Genomic DNA, 22898 nt, shown 5'->3' with positions numbered 1-22898 from the left:
TCCCGCTATGGCAGTGTCTTTTTAGGTCAGGGCTGGCTGCAGTGCCTCCGCTCTTTACTCACCTTTGGCGGCAGCTCCACCCAAGGGTCGGTGGCAGAGCTTCAGCCGCTCGCCCTGTGACTCACCAGACAGCAGCTCCATAAGGCTGCCAGCCTGCCTGCCTGTCTCCTCTTCCTCTAGAATAATGCAGCCCATATTACTACATCCCAGGAATTAGCCTGGCATTTAATAGGGATGCCTTCAAGTTCTTATTTGCAGAGAGCGGTTAATTCTTTATTGAAAGAAATGGAGGCGCTGCATTTTTCAGCCCAAGATCTGTCGATATAGGCTGTTACTCAAAGAAGTGGTTGAATGTTGGAATAAAGCTGACGCTAGGAATGCTTTAAGCGAGATGATTTTTCCCTTCATTTTATGTACCGTCTGACTACACCAGAGGACTGGCAAGGCTGACATACTTACTTTACTGCACACCGTTTTTTGATGTTGATTTCTGTTGAGACATTTATCATGAGGCTCGCTTGCCTGGCTGTCTATGCTCTAAGAAACCTTGTTGATAAGGTGCAAAAATCCAAAGTTTGGACCGTGCGGGAGGAAAACACATTTTAAACTCTCGTAACTCTCATTGTTTGTCTTAGCCTTTTGTGTGAAAACCATTTCTGCGCTGCTCATTATCCTAAAGTACATGCAACAGTAACAGTCCTTCCAGCCGTACTGATTGGTATTCTACTTTCTCCTTCATGGCATTAATGATGAATCTTTGTTCTTGGGTCTGAGCACACATTAATGAGAGCTAGTGGGAACTAGCTCTGGGTGGTAGCACACAACGTTTCCATTTGGTAAACTGATGCAGTTGTCCAAATACTTGGCAATTACTGTGATGGTTTATAGAATCCCATAGCCTTAAACAGTATGATATCATGTCCTTGTACTAGTGCAACTTGGGCAACAACATAAACATGTGCAACAGTGTTCTCACAAAGACCGGGCAGTAAAAACTAGTGGACAAAATGTTTTGCTTTTTGTTCATACAACTAAGAACGAGTTTTCCTCTATTTCAGACATACCCGTCATGTGTCAACATCCATGTCTGTGTTGTCTTGTGATGATAAAAGAGAAGGATAGGGAGCAATGCACTTCACGTTGACATAAGTAGCATTGACATGAACGTAGTGTTCCCCAATAAAAGTGGAGAAGATTGTTGATATTTTTGAAACAAGTTCAGAAAATGCTGGACGCATCTCAGGTTTTGGATGCCAGCACTTCAGCATGACTTCATACCTGCCATTCAAATAAAAGAAGTGTTCAATTATGAAATCATGTAAAAAGGAAAAAAAACCCCAAAACTCTTTCCTCCCACAGTCTCACTTACTATAATATCAGAATGAGCAGCATTTGCAGAAGGCTTTGCAAACTATTTACTTACAGTGGGTCGGGGCAGTATTCAGGTTGTAGCAGCCTTCGTCCTTGTAATAAGTAAACAGTTATATCAAAAGAATTTACATCAGGATAAGGTGGTGCCCCTCTTGTCATAAGTTCCCATAACAACACACCAAAGGACCACTAAGAAAACAAAGACATAAATAATAAGCAATAGGGTTGGAGGGCTTTACATTCCAGTTTTAGAAGATGGTTTGACAGATTTAAGCATTCAAATGCATGGATTTTCCCTTTGAAAAGTTATTTTACTGCATTCAGCTTTCTTTTAAGTGGGCTAATAAATGCTGTAGGAACTTGAGGAGCCACTTTAAATTAGAGTCAGAGAAACTCAGCTAAGTAAATGAAAGAAAAAAAAAGCCTATAGGCCTGCTACTTAGCTAGTATAAATTGGCAGACCTCTTCTGAGGTTAATGGAGCTCTGCCAATTTACATGAGCTGATGATCTGACTAACCCTGTGTAAATACATACTGAGGAGAATATACGTGGTGAAAAATCTATGCATCACAGGCTAATTTGAATCTGGATTGAAAGGAGAGCTAAAAGACAAAGTGATCCAGCCAACTAATGACTTCATCTTATAATTTTTTCTTCATAAATGGCCAGGTAATACTTGAGATTGCTGTAGGCAGTCAGTAAGTCTTTATAAAGCAAATAAAGTCTTTTGAGAACTATTAAATTTTACTAGTGTCAAAGTTAACCTGTTTTGTCAAGCTTTCCAGAGCCCCTCCTATAGGCAGGTTCAGCTCCAACTTGGGTTCTTGGAATGTCCTTAGTTTCCCTTGGAGTGGGATTAAACTCCTAATTCTTTCCTGAGCAGTAACAGATCATCAGGTCAACATCTTGTTGCTTTGTGATTGGGACAAATGCCCTTTCTGGATGTAGAAACAGTCTCTTATTCTTATGTGAACTAAAGTTAGATTCAAATATAAGTTTTGGGTTGGAGTTAGTCCCTTCATTAAATACTAGAGAGATGCCTCAGGCAATATAAGAGAAATTAATAGGTGATGCAAATATGTTTGTACATTACCACATCTGACTTTGTTGTGAACTTCTGAGTTTGTAAACTTTCTAAAGCCATCCATTTCACTGGCAGTTTAGCTCCTGTTTTATTGTGCACACTGTAGTATTCTTTATCATAGACATCTCTAGCAAGACCAAAATCAGCAACCTTGACAGTGAATTTTTCATCCAACCTAGAGAAATGACAAAAGGTATTATCTGCAACTGAGCAGGCGAGATTTACAGCGATGGTGGATTATAATGGGTGACTTGCATTTTTAAGACCGTGACTTTGGAAGGCAGTACTTTATCTTGGATCTATTAAGTAATGTAACAGTGAAAAAAAAGTGCAGCAAAGCATATTTGACACCCATTTAACACAGTGAATGAACTCAGGAAATTACTGATATTGTTTTGATAATATAATTTGAATTACAGTTCTTCTAAAACAATTGCTCTGTACAAAAAGATTTTTGCTAGTAGCCTATACATCCTGATTGAGTGCTACATCATTTCTTCCACAGCTGTTTCTTCTTCCGTATGCTTAGAAACCTCTTTTTTATTTCCAAGTCAAGGCATCGCCTTTCCTATTCATAACGCTCAATTTTGATAAGGAAGGACGCATCATTATCTCAGTGACTGCCCATATGTGATAATGTAGTCCTGTAACTAAGGATGTATTTGGTGTCTGTACTGGGAAAGAATGGTGGCATAAGGAAAGTTCTGGAGTTACAGCTCAGCCATATCAGAAGATCTCCCTAGCTTTGCTCCTCCTAAGTTTGGTGTTTGTGCTGATAAGCGGTATCATTGTCAGAAAACACATAGAGCATGGCTGTTGGCATGCTTAAGCCTATCCTTCGTTATATGTGCAGACCTAGCCACAGCAAACACCTGCTTCTGGGCTTCTTTGCAGAATCACACAATCACAAAATGGGTGAGGTTGGAAGGGACCTCTGAAGATCATCTAGTTCACCACCACCTCTCCTGCTCAAAGCAGGGTCAGCTACTGCAGGCTGCCCAGGACCATGACCAGTTGGGTTTTGGATATCTGCAAAGATGGAGACTTCACAACCTCTCTGGGCAACCTGTGCCAGTGTTCATAGAATCATAGAATCGTTAAGGTTGGAAAAGACCCTTAAGGTCATCGAGTCCAACCATTTACCCAGCACTGCCAAGTCCACCACTAAACCATGTCCTTAAGCACCACGTCTACCCGTCTTTTAAATACCTCCAGGGATGGAGACTCAACCACTTCCCTGGGCAGCCTGTTCCAATGCCTGACTACCCTTTCAGTGAAGAAGTTTTTCCTAATATCCAACCTAAACTTCCCCTGGCGCAGCTTGAGGCTGTTTCCTCTTGTCCTATCACTTGTTACTTGGGAGAAGAGACCAACATTGGGAGAAGAGACCGACGATGTTCAGTCATCCTTGCAATAAAAGCATTTCTTCCTATCCTTAAATGCAATTTTCTCTATTTCAATTTGTGCCCACTGCCTCTTGGCCTGTCCCTGGGCACCACTAAAAAGAATCTCGCTTCACCTTCTTTACTCCACCACATCAGGTATTTATACACATGGATAAGATCCCCCTGAGCCTTCTCCAGGCTAAAAAATCCCGTCTCTCTGAGCCTCTACATGTGGCATTTCCCTGTCTTGAATTTATGAGGTTTCTGTCTGGACAACTCTCTGGTCTATTAAAGTCCTTCTGAATGGCACACAACCATCTGCTGTATTTACTGATGTAATAACTATATCAATACCAATGAAGGGACTAGAAGGGAACTTTGATGGGTCAACAGGGGACAGTTTATGCCACAGCAGCTTCCTGCACCTCTTCCAGGATAGCGGAATAGAGTCAAGAGTCCACAGGGACTGTATCTGCATCCTGGTTTCCTTTCTGATGGACATCGCTGTTGTGGCGGGGGCTGTGCTTCTGAATGCTGGATTGCACACGGCCACTGGGGAATGTGGTTAATTCTGTACCTCATTAATTCACAACATAGGTGATGAATCAGCATAATAGTATCAGCAGCTCCTGTATCAGTTAGTCTTTGTGTGAACTGAACTGTTTGGCTACCTAGACACTAGTAAGATTCTTTGCATGCTCTGATTTTCTAATGTTAATTTGTGTGTGCAATTGAGCCAAAGTAAGCTCATACTCATGTAATGAAAGATTATTGTCAATAAGTCTCACTGGTGTTTCTTTGTGTTCCTGTTTTTCTCACAAAGTTCCCCTGTGTTCCTCTCCCTCCTGCTAGGTGCGGCAGCAGAGACGTGCTGCTTCTGAAGAGGCTGGGTGGAAGCACAGCAAGTTGAGACAACAGCAGTTTAACTTCCCTTAGGAGATGCCTTTTAAATGCTCTAACCAATGATTTTGAGAGGCTACACTTTCACCTCAGCTTTTCTTATTTCCCACACTCAAAAAAAAGCTTATGTGTAAGAAGTGAGCCCTTAGCAAGCTGAGTAGCTCATCAGTATGCAAGACAAACATCAGTATAATTATGGAACAATGAAAAAACACTCTATTTTGACTAAAAATGAGAAACCTGGAAACTTTCATTTACCTCATCTCACTGTCTTACACAAGAGAGTGTGATAGCGTGGCTGGAATTAGATGTTTGTACTTACATACAGTTTCTTGCTGCCAAGTCTCTATGGACAAACTTTTTGCTTGCAAGGTATTTCATCCCTTTTGCGACCTGAAGGCCAAATCCAATTAAATCTTTTACTGTTGGGTTCTGTAAAATATAAACATTTGTGGTACAATGAATGCAGAAGCCCAAGGAGCAGAATGTTTTTTGCTGTGACTCTCATTTTTTGACACACCTATCTTGCCACCACAATGATCAAGACAGGTTGGTGCTTGTAGTAAAACTGGCGTAAGTTTAGGTCAAGTTCTTACCTCCAGTGAGGAAATACAATTTAAAAAATCAAAGTTAGTAGTTACCAGAGGAAGATTTTCCACAAAGATTGGTAACTCTTTGTGCTGGTCTACAAGGTGAGACCTTACTGAAAATGTTGAATATAGAAATGAATATAAACATAAACCTGTAATTCTTTTATCCAACAGCATGACTTGTTATGTAATAGTATGGTCCGATAGATTTTTGTGTTGTTGCCATTGCTCCACATTATTTTCTTCTGTGGAACAATCCTGTTCAACTGTGGTGGTGGTCTATTTATTTCAGGAAGGACCACTGCACTATTCACAGACAAGGTCCCTGGTGCTTGTAGAATGAAAGAAGCTCAAAAGGGAAGAGGTCCCTACCTCAGAAAGCTTAACTCCCCCAACAATTTTTCAAGATGCATTTTTTTTTTAAACTTTACTGGCTATTGTTGATTGCTATAGAGGTAGGGGTGAAATCCCATAGGCTCAGAAGTCACTTTATATTGTCCTGGCACTGTGAGATGGGTGAAATACTACAGTATAAAGTGGGCTTAAGCTACCTGAGGCAAGACCTGTGGTCTCATACTTGAGAGAAAGCAGTGAGGCACGTTTGAGAAATCTGCAGTCTTTCAGTGAAAATGTTGAAAATTTCTTATAAGAGAGAACTCATAGTTTGTATAACAATTGCTGTTTTTCTCTCTTAAGATAAGAAGAAAAAATATTGATAATAACGGGACTGCGACACTCTCTAGCTGGACATGAAGATCCCTTACCTAGAAGCTGGAAGAGCAGATGGTGACGACTGGCACAGCTGTGCTGAAGTCAACAGAAATATGCCAGTTTAAACCAGCAGATGGTTGGGCCCCTTGACTTAGATCTCATAAACACATTTGTTTATAAAGAGGCTTACGGATGGGAAATGAGAAATACTTATTGCTGATAATTTCTGGGAAACATTCTAGAGAGGAATTTGAGGGGGAAGGGAAGGAGTGGCAGCACTGTGGTTGGGCTTGGTGCCAGCCTAAGCAAGTGCTAAAGGTTAAGGTGTAGTAACAGCAGCAAGTTATAGACGTAATGTAATTATCAGAGCTTATAACCTGTGGTGTTGGAGCAGGGCGTGGCTAGACTTGCATTACCATTTTGTAGACCTCACCATGTACTTACATGAGTCTCATTCCTAATGAAGTTTCGAAGATCTCCGTGTTTCATGTATGGAAGAACGACTAAGGGGGAGCCTTCATTGGGCAAACAGATTCCCAGGAGCGACAGAACATTGGGATGAGTGAAATCTTTCATGATTATTCCTTCTTTCAAAAACTGAGCTACTTCTTCCAGGTCTGTAATCCCTGAGAAATCCAGTAATAAAATTGAATAATTAAAAGAAACCCAGTTCATTTCTGTACAGCATGTCATTGCACAACAAAGTGATAATGAGAAGCTACAAACATGACCCCCACCTCCCACATTACGACTAGGTTACGTACATCAGTTTTCTTACAATTATTAAATACTGTTTGTTGGTGACTTTAATTCCATTTCTCCTTTTCTTATTATGAATTATTTAGAATTGAATAACACTACTTGAGTAAAGCCTTTAATAAATGTTATTACAGTTTCTTCCTCTTTTTCCAGCAGCTTTGCCCACTCTTTAGCAATTTAACTTCCAAACCCAAGTCTTCAGTAGTCAGTAGAATAAAAATTGTCACTGCCTTTCCCTCATTTTCCCTTGTCATTTTCTTTGTAGAGGAAATACACGGGCATTTCATTTGATGCACATATATATGCCTGTGCCTCGTGGTAATCTAAAGACATTGGAATTGCTCCAAAGATAAATCTGATCCAGCTGCAACTAAGAATCTTTACTTGTGAAAGTACACTTCACTGTAATTAATTAGTTCACCCTGCTTATCTTTGGAATTATGGTAATGTCTCACTATTGAACATGTAACTCACTATTGAGTGACTTCACAGCACAATGAATTTTCCTGCCATCGTTATCCAGCAATGTCCCATGGTACACACACCCAAAATGTCCTGTGTAAAAAATGAGCAAGATTAGCTTTAATAGGTAAAATTGGCTTTCTGGTATTTTCCACTGGGTTGGAATTATGATTTAAGAAAGTGATCACACTCCATTTCTGTCCAATTCCCAACACTTGTAATGTATACTTCATAACTAACACATAAAACAATCATTACATAAAACCATCATTACATAAAATGAAAACTCTATTTGCAGCATAATTGATATTTCTTGAGCTAGATGGAGAGTATAAATAATGACAAGGCTGGTGCCACAACTGCTTCATATTCTTGTAATGACTATGCACACAAAACCCATGTCAGCCCATTCCCGCCATGCTCTCCTGTTAGATATATGTCAAAGGAGGGCATTGGAAGGCACAGGGGAGCAATCAGAAGGAGCTGATGTGACCGCTGGGTCGGTAGTTCCCAATGGTCTGCAAGCCCATTCTAAGTGGTCCATAGGAATGTATAGCCTTGATGCATCTTCAGTGGAAAGTTGCATAAGGAGGGTCACTGTGGGCTTACAGTCTCTCAGGTCTTGCTATTCCATGGAAAATGTTGAGTGTTAAAAGTGATGTATTGGCCATGAAAGGTCTGGGAGTCGCTCTACCGATCACAGACTGACCACATCACTAGGAGGCAGTCTATGGTCTCTGCTATGGCCTACCTGCTGGTGCAAAATATCACTAAAAGGTGAGGAGCGAAATTGGCCTTCTTGCTGATGGTCTAAGCAGTGAAATAAACTGCCAACGACACAGAAATCCTTCCTCATCCTGTGCTTTCCTGTGAAGCAAACGGGGTAGTCTGCAGAGCGGGGAAACCTACTATGAGAAGTCAGATTGACCTATCTGGGACACACAGAGAACTTTGAGCTCCAGGCACGTGCATAAATTTATCCAAATCAAATTATGTACGTGTAATGGTGGCTTTCCTTCACAGATGTACTATTTACTGGACGCTTTTAAAATATTAATATTTGCAGTTAGAAAGCAAAATAGTTTTTTTGTCAAGTGTGAGTTCTGCAGAGAACAAGACTATCTGATTAATTCTACTAGATTCCAGTCATAAGTGCTGGTGAGAGCCCAGTTGGCTTTGATTTTGGCTTGGGGTAAAATTAATACAAAGTTTGTTTTACAAAAGCAACTAAAATCCCATCAGACCACAGATTGTTTGGAGCCTGGGCACAAATCCTAAAGCTTGGATCGGGTGTGTCTGAAATATTTTTGGGTTTGGCCCATTTCTAGTTATGGAGGAGAAAATTAAAAAAGGTTAATTATATTGGTGTCATTCCTGGTATTTTTCAACATGTAAAAAATGGGAAACTACTTGGCCTTTTCTGAAACAAGAAAGAAAGGAAAAAGGCCCACCCTTGCTTTGGGGATGATGAAGTGTAATACATGGAAGGGAAACACACTGTTTGATTTGTGGCTATTTTCCTGCAGAAGAGGCATTAGGAATATCAGTTATAGCCAAATTTTTATCAGTATTCTGATACTCAACAAGAGACCTCTCACGCATGATCTGCAGAAGTACTGAAAATCCAGTTTCTACTTGGGTTACTAATAGGTACTCAATAGTACAGAGTTTAATAAATGCCCCTAACAGAAATACTGGCTTGGACTATGAAAGAAGGAGGGAACCTGCTTACGGAGATGCAGAGGAATAGGAGTGATGGGAGAAATTCAGAGAAATTCAGAAAAATACAGGACTTGCTATATCAGGGACAAAAATAAGGGGAAGTGAATCAGGAGCTACTCATTACTGCAGCTGGGATGAGAGAGGAATGAGGGGGAATGGAGAGCTTTGGCAGGAGGAAACAAACAGTGAATTCCACAGAGCTGGGGGAAACTTGCAGAGGAAAAAGGGCTGTGTGCATTTCACTGGGCCCATGGGGACTTTTACTGAATGCACTGGTGACTGCAGGAGGTTTCAGTGTGGTGCAGCCATCTTGCCAGCTCTCAGGCTCCGAGTTTAAGGTCGCTGGCGTCCCCGCCTGGACATCCCCTGCCACTTAGGTGTGTGCCTTAGGCTCGTGCAATATTCTGCAGCAGCCTCACTCCCGCACCACAGCCTCATGGATCAGAAGCCCTGGCTGAGCTTTTCCGTAGCCTGGAAAGGCGTGAGAGTGAGGCAGCTGAGGGGGAGCCAGCAAGTCTCTGAGTTCGGAGGAGCCCCACTAATTGGCAGACTCCTTCCTCCCTCTGGTGTCTTCTCCGACTGATCGACTGCACAACCCTTCATCTGACTTCGAAGGAGAACCCCTTGGTTCTCCCCTTGACTTGGTGCATGGGATGCAGTGCTGTAAGAGGTAAAAAGCTTGAAAAACCTCGGTGTAGACATCTTATTCAGAATGGTTTATAACAAATGGGTGTGCAAAAAGAACAGCAGTTTGCAAGAGCCGCGGTACCCACCTCTTCCTATTACTTCGCTGAAGTGCACAATCAGGCTGTCAGCACCAATAACTACATGCTGCACTTCTTTGACCAGGTCGGGGTTTAAGGCGCTGATGTCAATGTGGACATTAGTTTGGAGAAGTGGACTGGCTAAATCCGAGTCCCCGCTGGACAGAATCGGGGAGAGGTCAGAGTGAGGATACTGGGCAGGTCTGCACGATCCGTTCTGAGACATGCCTGGAAACTGATCTGCAAGATAAACAGAAACTGTTATAATCCTTTCAGACTTCTCCTTGGAAACTGAAGAGCTTTATTTCACTGGTGAGCAAGGCTTTGAGTTTATCAGTTTGGAAGTGGCTTGGCTTTGCAGAAGTTTTGGTCACAAAGGGAAAATGAAAATATGCATTGCTAATCTGCCAAAATCCAGGAAAATCGTGTCACTAGAAACTTATGCTTGTCTCAGCTCTACTTCTATGAAAGTAAATGGCAAAACTTCCACTTTTCTGAGGGAATGCAATGAAGCCTTGTCACTTCTTGCCAAGTGTAGGTTACAGCATTTCTAGTAATTGGAAGTAACAAGAGTAAAATGGAAAAATGACAATGATACGGGAGAAGGAAGTAGTGAACAATTAAAAACATGAAACCTTTTATTATTGTCATGTTCTAATTTGGTAGGGAACTTTACATTTCATGAAGGTTTCCAAACTGCTGGTGACTAGCTATATTTATCCAATGGTAAATATTCAACCAGGGAAATGCCTAGAGGTGATTCATATCCTGTAACTGCCGAAGATAATACAGTTGGTGCTACTCATGAAAATAACATGAGCCAACTGATTTAAAATAGCAGAAATTAAAATGCTTCAGTCAAGCAAGGAGTATTTAATTGAGAAAATTATTTTTGTCAACAGTATCTTGTTCAGGTATTTTAAATTGCTTTTGTTTAACAGGTTTTTTCTAGCATTGTGTGTAACAGAATCAAGGAACTAAGTTTAATTTACACCAATTTCAGTTTAGAATGATTCTAGTGGAGTGAATGAGCAGAATTTAGCCCAGGGTCAAAAAGAAAAAAGGGAATAAGTTTAACAACAGAAATTATAGCTATTTTGTCACAGAGACTAAAAGGTGTTGTACAGACATGCCTATGTATTTATGTATAAAACCTGGGAAGTTTTCATATATGGCTGTTATCACTCTAGGTGCTGAGACAAACTCAGTGCTGCTCTATCTAGAAGCAAAAATACAAACTCTTATATTAACAAAGCCATGTTTATGTCACCAAGGGCAAATACCTACTTAATAATCACAGTAAAATACTCTAGCCATGGCTGCAAAATAATTTTTACAGCTGCTACGTGTAAATCTGCGTGTTTTCCAATGTTCCTGTAATTTTATTCTTTGACAGCAATTGACATGAACATTCCTACAGGAACATTACGTGAACGCATCTCCTTCTTGGCTGCGCTCTCTGCTGTGCTTTGCCAGTGCACGGTGGCCCCAGGACCACTGCAGATTTACCTTCCACCAAGGAACTTTGCATAGTTTTGTCTCGTGTACCACTTTCCCTTCTAACCAGTGGCACAGGCTTTCCTTTTCCTTTGGGAATCTTTCAATTAAGAAATTTCCTGTGCGAGCTGGCGGCAGCAATTAAAGAATCATAAAGGAAGCTGGGAATGGGCCTGGCTCTCAAACAGCTCCATGATTGGGGATTACAAAAGTGGAATAAGGATTTGGAGTGATTTCTATTGAGTTGCATACGGCAGCACCTGAAATAGTACAAGACTATGCCTATACCAAGACTAAAAAACATCTGTGATATCTCAAATATTATAATATGATAACTCCTAAAAGTTAAAGATTTTAATGGTAATCACAGAACATGGTCTCCACATGTCTTAAAGGACGTGTTCAGCCTAAAGTGGTATGACAAGTGCAGCAGAGTGCTCTTCTGGAGAATACCCACTCTAAAATGGTGTTACAAAGCACAAAAATGTATTCAGCTCAGCATTATTCTTCTTTCATGCCCACAGGCCTGAAAATGAACAGCATGTTTTCCGAGACTGGCATCTCAGAGCACATGGACCTCCACTCAGATTGTCACAGTTTTCACATCCCTTTAGCTTAATTTTTAAAATCAACATTTCTGTGTCATACAATGTGCCATTTTATAGGAGGGGCATGAACAGACAAAAAAATACCGGTTTACAAAATCCCATGTCCCATGTTGGGCTGACAGAACTGCTTTGTAATGACTGTATGAAGTCACTGAGACACACTAAACCTATAGCCACTCGATGCTATCCTTAAAATCACTTTTTTTAGACTGGATTTGCTCATGGTGTGATGGACCTCATGATAACACAAAATCATTATATCCACTAGCTCTTAATAAATTGTGGAGCATACTTACAGAGAGTTTTTACTTATAGTATTTTATATATTCCTCCAACCCGAGTAAAAGTAAAAATCCTTTGCACCTTAATCTTGGGAAGCACCTGAGAAGCTCAGTTCAAATAGCAAGCCTGTGAACAAATCAAAGTCCCAAACAATGCAGACACAGACAAACCAGATGAGAAACTGAAATTAAGATATTGATCAAAATAGCTATCATCTGAAGACATATGAAAAACAAGATGTATAAAATATAATCTGTACAGATTCATAATAGAGGTGTACCTTCTAGAAAAGTTGACCTGTAGTCTACAGATTCACTTGAAACCATTTCTGTCGTTGGACTTACACTCCTCGCGCTGACCAGCCTGTCCAGGTGAGGAGTGTGCACTCTGCCATCGTAGCGCACTAGGTCGCTTCCCAGATCTGAAGATGGAGGAGAAAGAAATATTAGAAAACCCCCATGTTTACTGTGTGTCAACATTCATTTAGGTATTTATTTAAATTTAGATGTTCTGCTCTGCTGGGAAGAAGGTTGGGTTGTTGCTGAGGCAGACACGTGCAGGACCTGAACTTTGTACAGCACAAGACTTGCTGTAACTTGTGTTAAAGCCCCACTCTTGGCCAAACTGGAAGATCCAAGAGATCTGGGGCCAGCTTCATGATCTGATTGTGATACTGCGTCAGAACAAGACCTGGTTATATACTAGCTCCCCTCCTCCTCCCCCCTTGCGTAGTGCGGCAGTTCCCACTGGAAGGAAACCCAGACACAGGGGCCAGAGAGGAGGCACACTCTGACCAAGTTCCTGATTTGGGTGAACAGGGGACTTGGACGCTGCACCCCTCTGTCTTGCACAACTTAGGCACAGCCTGGAGGACTACAAGGCAACTGGATGACGCTGAAGTACTCATGATTCCGCACATGTCATTTACTCGTCCCTTCTTCCAAGGCTGACTGGGGAAAAGAAGTTACTAAGTTTTCCTAATAGCTCAGAGTTCCTCCGAAATCCTTCTCCCTTAGGCATAGTGTGGCCCTTCACCCACCTGAGGCAAAAGCCAAGGGCTGAAATACAACTAAACATTGGACTTGATTGTGAAACCTCTGCTGACAGGTTACAACAGGACATTGCATGGCAGTTAAGCAAAGCATGAATTGATGTCAGTTTTTAAAACAGAAGATATAATAACAGAATTATTTGATGGAAATGACTATAATGTACCTTTAATTTGTTTCTTCTTCCTTCTCCAGAGGAAAAACACCAAAAAGATAAAAATTAAAACTGATGGTGAAACAACTCCAGCAATTAGTCCCGTGAAATTCTGATCTTGCCGGATCAGCACTTTTCCAATAACTGTTGACAAAACTTCTTGCTTCCACTAAAAAAAACAAAGAAAAAAAATAGTGCAATGATTTCAAAAGACAAGTAAGAAGTAGATTATTAGTACTAAAGTATAAGCTGATATGTCCCATATGTATTAAATCTTGATTTTGTCATGCTGTACTGCGATAAGACACTGGGAGTGGAGAAATTATTATACTGGTGTACGCGAAAGCAGATCTACATTTCTATGATTCATTACGTGCCTTCAAGAGCTCCGCTAGTGAGACAGCTATGGATGTGCTACACCAGACACATGGCGCATACTCACACACGCGCTCTAGGTAATAGGGTCTCACTGCTACCAGATGTTAATTCAAAATGCTAAACTCATACTTTTACTCAAATGGGGCAGAGAAATGTATGGGCCTATGGATATATGGGCTGAGATGTAGGTTAAAAAAAAATTAGCCCAAATGTCTTTAACGTGTGTCCTTCTGGCATAAATACGCTGTAACATCAAACTCTCTCTCTGTTGACAGTGTGCCTGCATTTTAGTTCCCAAGGTCACATAAGCCTGTCCCTTGCCAGCTTCTAGCTTGTCGACAGTTTAAAGAAACAGAACAAAACAAAAAAACAACCCCCAAAATCAACAACCAACCAAACACCAAGCAGCTAACAGGGCAAAACTGTTTTAGGTCACACAGCACTAGCTCAGTCAGTTGGAAAGCATTTGGCCATCTTTTCTCTTCCTCCTGTGGAATTCATTCCTCTGGGTACTGTAATGATGGATTTGCCCGTCAAAAGAGCAAATTTTCTTCTTCGCTGGGCAGACTGCAATTTCTGAGGCTCCTTGTCAGTAAACAAGCAGAAACCTTATTTAACCCCTTTATGTTGTGTTCCTTTTCTACGTAGGAAATACATGTCATGCATATCTGTTTCTTAGAGGTTAAGGAAATATCACACAGTAGAGCAGATTGAATGTAGCGCCAGTCCCAGTTGCATGTGTAAAAATACAAACAGGTACAAAATGCAACATACACACAAGTATTATATGAAACTGGGCATTTACAGGTCGGGGAAACAGATTTGCCAAAGGGAGAGCTGCAACTAATTTTACAGTTTGCCTGATACATTCAAGAAATTTAATTTGTACTTTTCAAAGTCAATTAATACTAAAATAAATTAGTATTTACTGTATTAAAGCAAATTAGTTATTACTATTTACTTAGATTGCAGTGGCACATAGGAATACCAGTCCCAGCCCAGGATCCTATTGAGATGAATGCCATAAAGACAGAAAAAATAGATGGTCCCTGCTCCAAAGAGCTTGCATAGACTTCGATCCTAGTAACACTTACATGACTGGCAAAGTTTCCACTGTTTTCAGTCAATCAGTCCACAATCATCAAATTTCATAGTTTAAAGGTAATTCCCTTCCACTGTGATTTTCCTTTTTTTATATTTAAAAAAATTACAAAGATACTGAAAGATTTGTGTCTTATTCTATGAATCAGTAGGTCATAGAATCATAGAACTGTTAGGGTTGGAAAAGACCCTTAAGATCATCGAGTTCAACCGTTACCTAGCACTACCAAGTCCATCATTAAACCATGTCCTCGAGCACCACATCTACCCGTCTTGTAAATACCTCCAGGGATGGAGACTCAACCACTTCCCTGGGCAGCCTGTTCCAATGCTTGACCACCCTTTTGGTGGAGAAGTTTTTCCTAATATCCAACCTAAACTTCCCCTGGCGCAGCTTGAGGCCATTTCCTCTCATCCTAGGTCAAAACTGTCTGCATTTTAAATTTGCAGTAGCACTCTGAATGACTCTAGTGAGACCACCTTTAGAACAATAATTTTAGAACTCAAACATTTGTCCTAAGTGTCTGCATCTTACGAAAAGAATTGAAAGGAAATTATAAAAAGCAGACAAAAAATTCTTTCAGAAACGATCCGATCCTATTGACTGCAGCAGAATTTTTTGCTGAAAAAAGGACTTGTGAGCTCCAAAGTAAACCTACTCCATTATAGCTTCCCATTCTTCCCCATATGTTTCCTCTTGTGTTTGGATTAATAACTATAGTTTTATTTCTGTGCTTAGTTTACATCCTGCTTTGTGCCTAAGGCTCCAGAAAGTCTCTGTACAAACAGGTAATAACAACAATGATGATAATATTTCTTTTAAAATAGTCAATATGATCTGAATTTCCATCCCAAACAAACAGGGATGGAGATATCTCTGTAAACACAGGCTTAGGCTTAAATTTAAAGTTTGTAGGTTCAACAGTGACATTGGGAATGATAATAAAAATGGCATTAATATCTCATGTGTGGTGTGGCTGCCTCACCTCTATATTTAGCTCGCTGTTGGATTTCAGGAGATCACTGGGAACCGTACACAGAATTGATTCCGACTGCAGAAGGAGGTTTTCGCAGCTTTTATTTCCAACTTTTAGCACCTCTCCTTTAACAGCTTCTGAATCAATATAATTTCCCTTGGAAAAAAAAGAAAATCAATATCATATTACATAACCATCTCATAAAAGTTAAGGAGAAGTCCTTTTATTACCTTGGAATATGTTTTTAATGGAAAAACAATTGTCAAATAAAAGACTAATGTAAATTTACATTTCCCTGTCAATATGCATTTATCTTTTTTTTTCATGTAAATGGGAGTTGGACAGACAGGCCAGAGGGGGATGATAAAGTTTACAGATAAAATCTGCTGTCACTAATACTCACACAGTCCATACAGACTTCTAAAAATGTAAATGTCCGAGGGATAAATTCTGTTGGTCCTGTTCAGATTTTTGCATAATTTGCACAAGAAAGGAAGCATTATGTGACCCTGTTGTTTATACAAAACTGGCATTATATTATCCACAAACTAAAGGCATCTCAAACATTTTGTTTTGCAAGTGGTTATAGTAGCAGGAGTGAAGCTTTCAAAAAGAACTAATTAATTATAATCATAAAAATGCATAAATCTGTTAAAATCACGTTCCACAGACCCAAAGAGGAACAAACCCTGGTAAAGATGACAGCATGAAAAGTGCACTCCCTACTCAGAAAACCTGCTTTCACATCCCAGACTTGGATGAAATATTATTCCTTCTGGTATCATGACAGTAGTGTCCAGAGGCCAAGTTCAGGCAGGATCTTTTGTGCTCAGGAGGGCATCAGTATTTAAGAAGCTGCCGTACCCCGTGTACAGCCCAGCTTAAGATAAGATGAAAGAACAGGCATATTAAGTGGGAGTAAAAGAGGCGAAGGGAGGATGGGGAGTAACACTAATACAGGCTGTTTATGTGGGCTGGATCTGGGAGTTTCTCACGTGAAGGGAGGAAGGCGTCGTGGCTGACACTGCTACGAGGCCTGATACACTGGAAAGAAAACAAGAATCCCATTCTGAGGGGCAAAAAAATCTTACATCGGAATATGTTTTGGGTCTGCTGCAGAATCGGACTAAGCCCTGGGAAAATGTTAATAAAAATACAGGAGAGCCAGTTTAACGTCCTCATTTGACTGGCAAAGCCACACCTCAGGTGAGTGCTTTTTAATTGCTGGCCAAAAAAGGCAATTTTGCAGTCTATCTTTTGTCTACTTGGAGCCATTCTGTTTGGTGTTAATTAAGTAAATATTCAGTGTTTATTGCTTATTACTATGGAGGCTTGCTGCAGATTGTGAGCCATTCATGTTCAAATCTGTCCTTTGAATGATGTACCTCAAAAGACTTGAATGTGGGTCGTCTGTCTCCAGGATAAATGTACTATCCTGGAGAGTGTGGGTGAGTGGCCTCTCTTTTTCTTCTACACCAAATCTTAGAATTTTTTGTCCACCAAAACTGATACTTACCCAAAGGAAAAAAAAATCATAATGACGTATCCTAAGGTGGTTTTTAGCCAGTTATAATGAAGATAGTAGTTTTTACTTATAACCATTACCATTATATTACCTTTAGTATATTATAGTTTCAAATATATTCAGTATAATATCTCAATATATTAAGAGTTTCAAAACCCTTTCAGCAGTGGTTTGGCTCTTCTAAGGACCACAGAATTTGCCTATGATTTTAAGAAAAGGAGGAAACTGACCCCTCGGAGAACTGGGAAACAATATTTTCTATTTTAAAATGCGTATTACCCCCTTCTTACTGAGCAATGCCCTTGCATGCAAGCTGGACAAGCTAGTTACTGGACTGAGTAGCTGTTGCAAGCCAATCTGATAGACCAACTACCTCACAACTTTAGAGAGATGGGAATAATTTGGGTGAAGGTCTAGAAGCAGTAGAAGGACCACAAACCAAGGAGTGGAAATTTTGAGATTGGTGTCAGAAGAATTTTTGAGGTTCCTAAGCAGAGCGAGTTGACTTTGGAAGAATGAAGAGTTACTGCAGCTGCAGAGCTTCCACTTCAGCTTGTTCAGAAATACCAGGGTTTCCATATTGCACTCTCTTGGACTAGACATTGAGAGAAACATAATTTTCTATGCGATGTGGAAGAAGATTGAAAATAGAGTGACCTGTATAAATACAGGGAGAGTTCCTTGAGATTGTCTCATAAAGAATGTGTTGTACTGCCTTAAGAACAGACAATTTAGTAAGTCTTGTTCTACTCTTAGTTTTAGGGCAGATGTGCCAGAGGACAGCCAAAATCTCGGATGCGATGTGTAACATGAAATGACAATTGTGCTACTTACTTCTGTAGTGGAAGATGTATATTTATAAATACAACTTAGTCATCCAGCAGCCCCTTCCTAGGCTGCCTCTGGAAACGTGCACCAGCTTGGTGCACAAGCACAGCCCCAGATCAGGCCAGGCCTCTGGGCAGACTGAGGTAAGAAGCTGTTTCTTTCCTTATTTATTTGTGTTTTTTTTTTTTTTTTTTTTTTTTTCCCCCCCACAGCCAGGACACACTGGGCTGTCAGCAGGCCAGCTTGCAGGTCTGGGTCAGTGGCTCCTGTGGGAGGCAGCAAGTAGACTCTGTCCTCTTGAGCAGACTCAGGTCTTCGGTCATCCCCAACAGTGAAACACCAGAATTTCTCCTGCCCCGAGAGCTTCCTGTGTTGGCAGGAGACGGGAGCACTCCTGAAGTGGGGTCTTCATGGTGTCGAAGGAGAGAAGTGCCTCAAGCCATTCTGCCATGACCCCTCCGACTGGGGCATGGTGGGCACTGAGAAACTTCAAAGAGCCACATACTTGGCAGAGGAAGACAGTGATGATGTGGGACCTCGAGCGGCTCGGTAGTGTGGAAGACAAAAGGGCTGGCACTGAAGACAAGAAGGGCTGGCATTCGTGGCACACAGTGCCTGGACTGTGTTTTAGATAGAAGACTTGATGTTTTCTTGTGTGTAACATTTTCTTACAAAAACATCTTATGGTCATCAGGGCAAACCAAACAGAACCTTTCAATTGGTACCCACTGTCATTTGATGAAAGCCAAATATGTCACACTAGATTAGTTTGATTGAAAAACTTGTGATAAAAGCTCCCTCCGCCCCTCTGAAACTAATTAAGAAAAAGATAAAAGAACTTTGGTCTGGTAGAACAGACTGTGCACTGAAGCAAGCTGCCATTTAATTTCATGCTGAGCTTGCTTAATTACTGCACAAAATATGACCATGAGGCATGTAAACTTGTGTGTGTGTATTTTTGAATGCGGGTACGGGGTGAGGGAAAAAGTGTTGCCAATATGGCTTGTAATGATCTTTTGGCTCCTGACTATAATTTCTGAAAGTCGCCTCAGTGTTTTGATAGAAGCATCCCACTATAACTAATTCTATTTAGAGGAAGATGTTACATTGGTGCTTGTTCATGCTTTGTTCTAGGAGACCAGCTTTCACTAATGTTATTCTCCAGTTGGTTGCCAGGAAATAACCAGAGCGTTAGGCTTAGGTAGACATCTGCCTTGGGTGCCATGACTACAGGTGACATCAATACTACAAAATTGTGACTTTGGTCAGTTGTCAGTGGGACAGTCATCAGCCAGCCTTTCTCATCTGAATGGCTTCTTCCCAGCGATAAACAGCACTAGGGACTTCTCCTTCAGGGAGAATAAAAGGTTCAAGAGTAAAATAAAGAAGAGAGTTAAAAAAACAACTAATTTTTAACCCTCAGTCTCTGGGAAGATTATAGAGCAAGTCCTCATGGAAGCATTTCCAGGCAGAGGAAGGACAAGAACGTGATCGGGAACAGCCAGCACAGGTTTCCCAAGGGTGGATTTTGCCTGAGTAGCCTGATTGCCTTCTCTGCAGAGATAGCTGGCTCTGTAGATGAAGGGAGAGCACTGGACAATGTTTACCTTGATTTTAGCAAGGTTTGCAACACAATCTCTCCTAGCAATGAAAACAAATTGGGACGATATGGACTGGACAGATGGACTATAAGGTGGGCGAAAAACTGATTGGCCATCAGCTCAAATCTTAGAAGTCTAACAAGTGGCATTCATCAATGGCTAACACTGGGACCAATACTGCTTAAAATCTTTTATTGACAACCTGGACAAAGGGACAAGATGCACTGTCCTTGCATTTTCAGTTGACATCAAATTTAGGAAAATAGCTGATATACTGGACCACAAGGTGAAATGAGACAGCAGCATGCCATTGTAGTGATGAAGGCTCAGCAGACTGAAGGTGATTGTTCTCCCCTGCTCAGCACTTGTGAGGCCACACCTGGAGAACTGTGTCAAGTTTTGAACCCCACAGAACAAGAGAGATACTGACAAACTGGATGAAGTACAGCAAAGGGCCACTGAGCTAGGAAGGGAGCTGAAGCACAGGATGCACAATGCAGGGCTAGTGGAGGTGGGCTTTTTAAAGCTGTAAAATCTCCATTCTTGGAGATTTTCAAAACCCATCCAGACAAGACCATAGGCAACCTGACCTAATTTTAAACTTAGCCCTGTTTTGAGCAAGGGGGTTAGACTACAAAGACCTCCAGAGGTTCCAATCTAAGTTATTCTATGATTCTTCTCAACTTAGCCTTCTTTCCAATTGGTTGATATGCATGACCTGGAAAATACTGGAGAACACTGCTGTCACTGCACAGAGGCACTGAGCCATGCAGCAGATATATATTCCCAGCTCTCCATTGACCCGCACGCCAAAACTCTTTCTAGCATTTCTCCATAACTGAACAGGAGAATTGCTTTGCATTGAGGAAGGGGTGAGGTGTACGGCCACAAGTTCCACATAGAAACACTAAACAAAAAAATAAAAATCAGACCGATTATTCTTTGGAATTTTCCCAAAACACTTTGTGGAGACAGTTCAATATTCTGAGTTTGACTGGAACCCAGCATGGCTGACAGAGGCTCTGAGGTAACTCCCTCTGCTCTCCTGCAGCTCAGGAGCTGGCCCACTGGACCATCTTGGAGTCAAAGACCTCAGGGCTTCCAGGTTTCATGGCTGTCATAGGGGAAAAGAGTTTTGGCTTACAGAGGTATGGAGCAGCTAGACAAAGAGATGATGCCAGCATTAAGGATGATTCTCTTCTGTAAAGCATTTTTTATAGATTATATTCTACATAAATTATAGATATTCTATATAAATATATATAAATTACATGCGCATAATAATAAATGTTCATAAACATTCATTGTAAATTAGAAATACTGGTATTTATACTGTTACTATTTGACACTCTAACTCAGAAAAGCACTAGTTTTCAAGAAACCAGGCTCTCTCAAAATGGATTTAACTTTCTCTGCAGCGCTCTAGTAGAGAGCAGCCTGTGCCTGCGAGGGCCCTGAATTCCTAAGAGATGTTTCTCAGCACTGTGTAGGCTATTCTCAGAGCTCTTTTAACAGGCACTCAGCATCAACTTTGCATTTTTCATGGATCCATAAATATTTAGGCTACAGCAGTGACTGATCCTCATGGGTGACTTTGTGCACAGGCCAGAGTTTTCCTCAGCTCCAGAGAGCCAAAGCCGCTAGGCCACTTTCTAACAGCAAGTCCATGTCTTTTGTGAGGAAGGACACAAACCCACATGACAGTAAGAGCCAGGACCCGCGCGCAGACCACACACTTCAGGTTCTAGGCTGCTGGCCATGTTTAATCCTGAACTGGTGACGCAGCTCATTGCAACTGGAAGCTGACACAGCGTGGTCCTCCCACGAGGATGAGCAAAGCCCCTCTCCCACCCCACCTGATGCCAACAACCACCTTGGTATATCTTTGTTTTCAGCTCTGCATCTTTTAAGTTGTGACAGCTGGGGGCCCGGGTGAAGGCAGTACTGAACACACTGCTCTCTCTGCCCTTGCTACCTTGGGGCTTCCTTTATTTCATCAAAATGTCTGTTCCACGCTATGCTGCTGATGCACGCTTGCGAATAATTGAAAAACTTATTTCAACATTTCTTACCTTAATTTCCAGAACGTTTTGGTTGCCTCTTGAGATCAACACTGGCTTTTCAAAATGCTTAAATACAGGATTATTTACGTAATCAAAATCAAAGTACAAAGAGCTGACACCATCAAAAATAAAGAACACTTTGGTTACAAAGGGTGGTTGAAGATTGAAGGCTTTCAGTGAAGGAGTTGTACAGCAGATTATCTCTGAGCTAGAGCGGTGGCTACACGCCTGTAAGAAAGAAAGAAAGAGGTTATTGGAGTAAGTACGTGCATAGGAAGTCACCGATGAATGTAACTGTTCTTTAACAATACACATATATTGAAAAAATAAACACCAGAGGTCTTGTTCTTCTTTAACCAAAGCAAAATCCTGATCAGTGCTACACAACGTTTATTTAGAGCTGGGAGAAAAGTATAAAAACTTCATGTCAATGGTGTTTGCACTCTTGTTGAGGAAATGTTCAAGTAAACAAGCTTCCTGGCCTGATTGTTCACAGCACTTTTAAAGTAAATATTTTGCAGATAATTAATGGAAAATGATTTCCAAAGCCAAGGAACATCAGGAGGCTATCCTCATGTACTGAGCTGTACTGGGACACAAAGCAGCCACAATTCAGTTTATCCAACCTATGCCAGACCGACTGCCACATGGATTTCTCTTCCTTTTACGCTACCAAAGCAATAGCAAGGCACCAGAGGATAAGGTAAAAATAGGGCCAATGAATCTGACTGAAATAGTGGAAAACAAAAGTAAAGCACCACTTACCCACAGCATAGCTAAGCCGCTATGTTTCCAGAAGGGCACTACAGATGCTCTGAGAAAGCACTTTAAAGCCAAAGCCCTGTGGGATTCCGGGCCACAAAAGCTCAGCAAAGTGTATTGTCTTTCTAAAAATGTATGTGTAAGGCCCCAGACATGCGGCATTCGGTGCTTAGGTACACAGGTGCCATGCAAGTCCCTCCTGGGAGTGTTGACCGTGGGACGTGCTTCACGCTGTGTCTCCTTGGACCGGCGGGGATGAGATGTTTGCCCCTCACTGCAATGCAGGAGCTGCCTGACACCAGGCATGAAGCCACGCTTGCCCCT

General features: G+C 41.2%; 1 protein-coding gene across 1 annotated transcript in view; it reads right to left on the bottom strand.

Moving 5' to 3' along the window:
* Positions 1-1067: 1067 nt before the first annotated feature.
* The window catches only part of MET (MET proto-oncogene, receptor tyrosine kinase), a gene marked incomplete at its 3' end in the record, with an annotated part of 89886 nt that continues 68055 nt past the window's right edge, over positions 1068-22898 (bottom strand). The window contains exons 11-21 of the mRNA XM_082308805.1: positions 21822-22040; positions 15805-15951; positions 13352-13508; positions 12417-12557; positions 9759-9989; positions 7276-7356; positions 6487-6668; positions 5064-5173; positions 2466-2631; positions 1424-1560; positions 1068-1278 (exon numbers count right to left, since the gene is read on the bottom strand). Of these exons, the coding sequence (XP_082164931.1) occupies positions 1068-1278; positions 1424-1560; positions 2466-2631; positions 5064-5173; positions 6487-6668; positions 7276-7356; positions 9759-9989; positions 12417-12557; positions 13352-13508; positions 15805-15951; positions 21822-22040 (1782 nt within the window). The remainder of the gene's footprint in view (positions 1279-1423; positions 1561-2465; positions 2632-5063; positions 5174-6486; positions 6669-7275; positions 7357-9758; positions 9990-12416; positions 12558-13351; positions 13509-15804; positions 15952-21821; positions 22041-22898) is intronic.

This window comes from Platalea leucorodia, assembly GCF_965183815.1.
Source record: "Platalea leucorodia genome assembly, chromosome: 4".
NCBI classification, from domain to species: Eukaryota; Metazoa; Chordata; class Aves; order Pelecaniformes; family Threskiornithidae; genus Platalea; species Platalea leucorodia.
The sequence above is the reverse complement of the archived record's forward strand: the minus strand, read 5'-3'. Positions and strand labels throughout refer to the sequence as shown.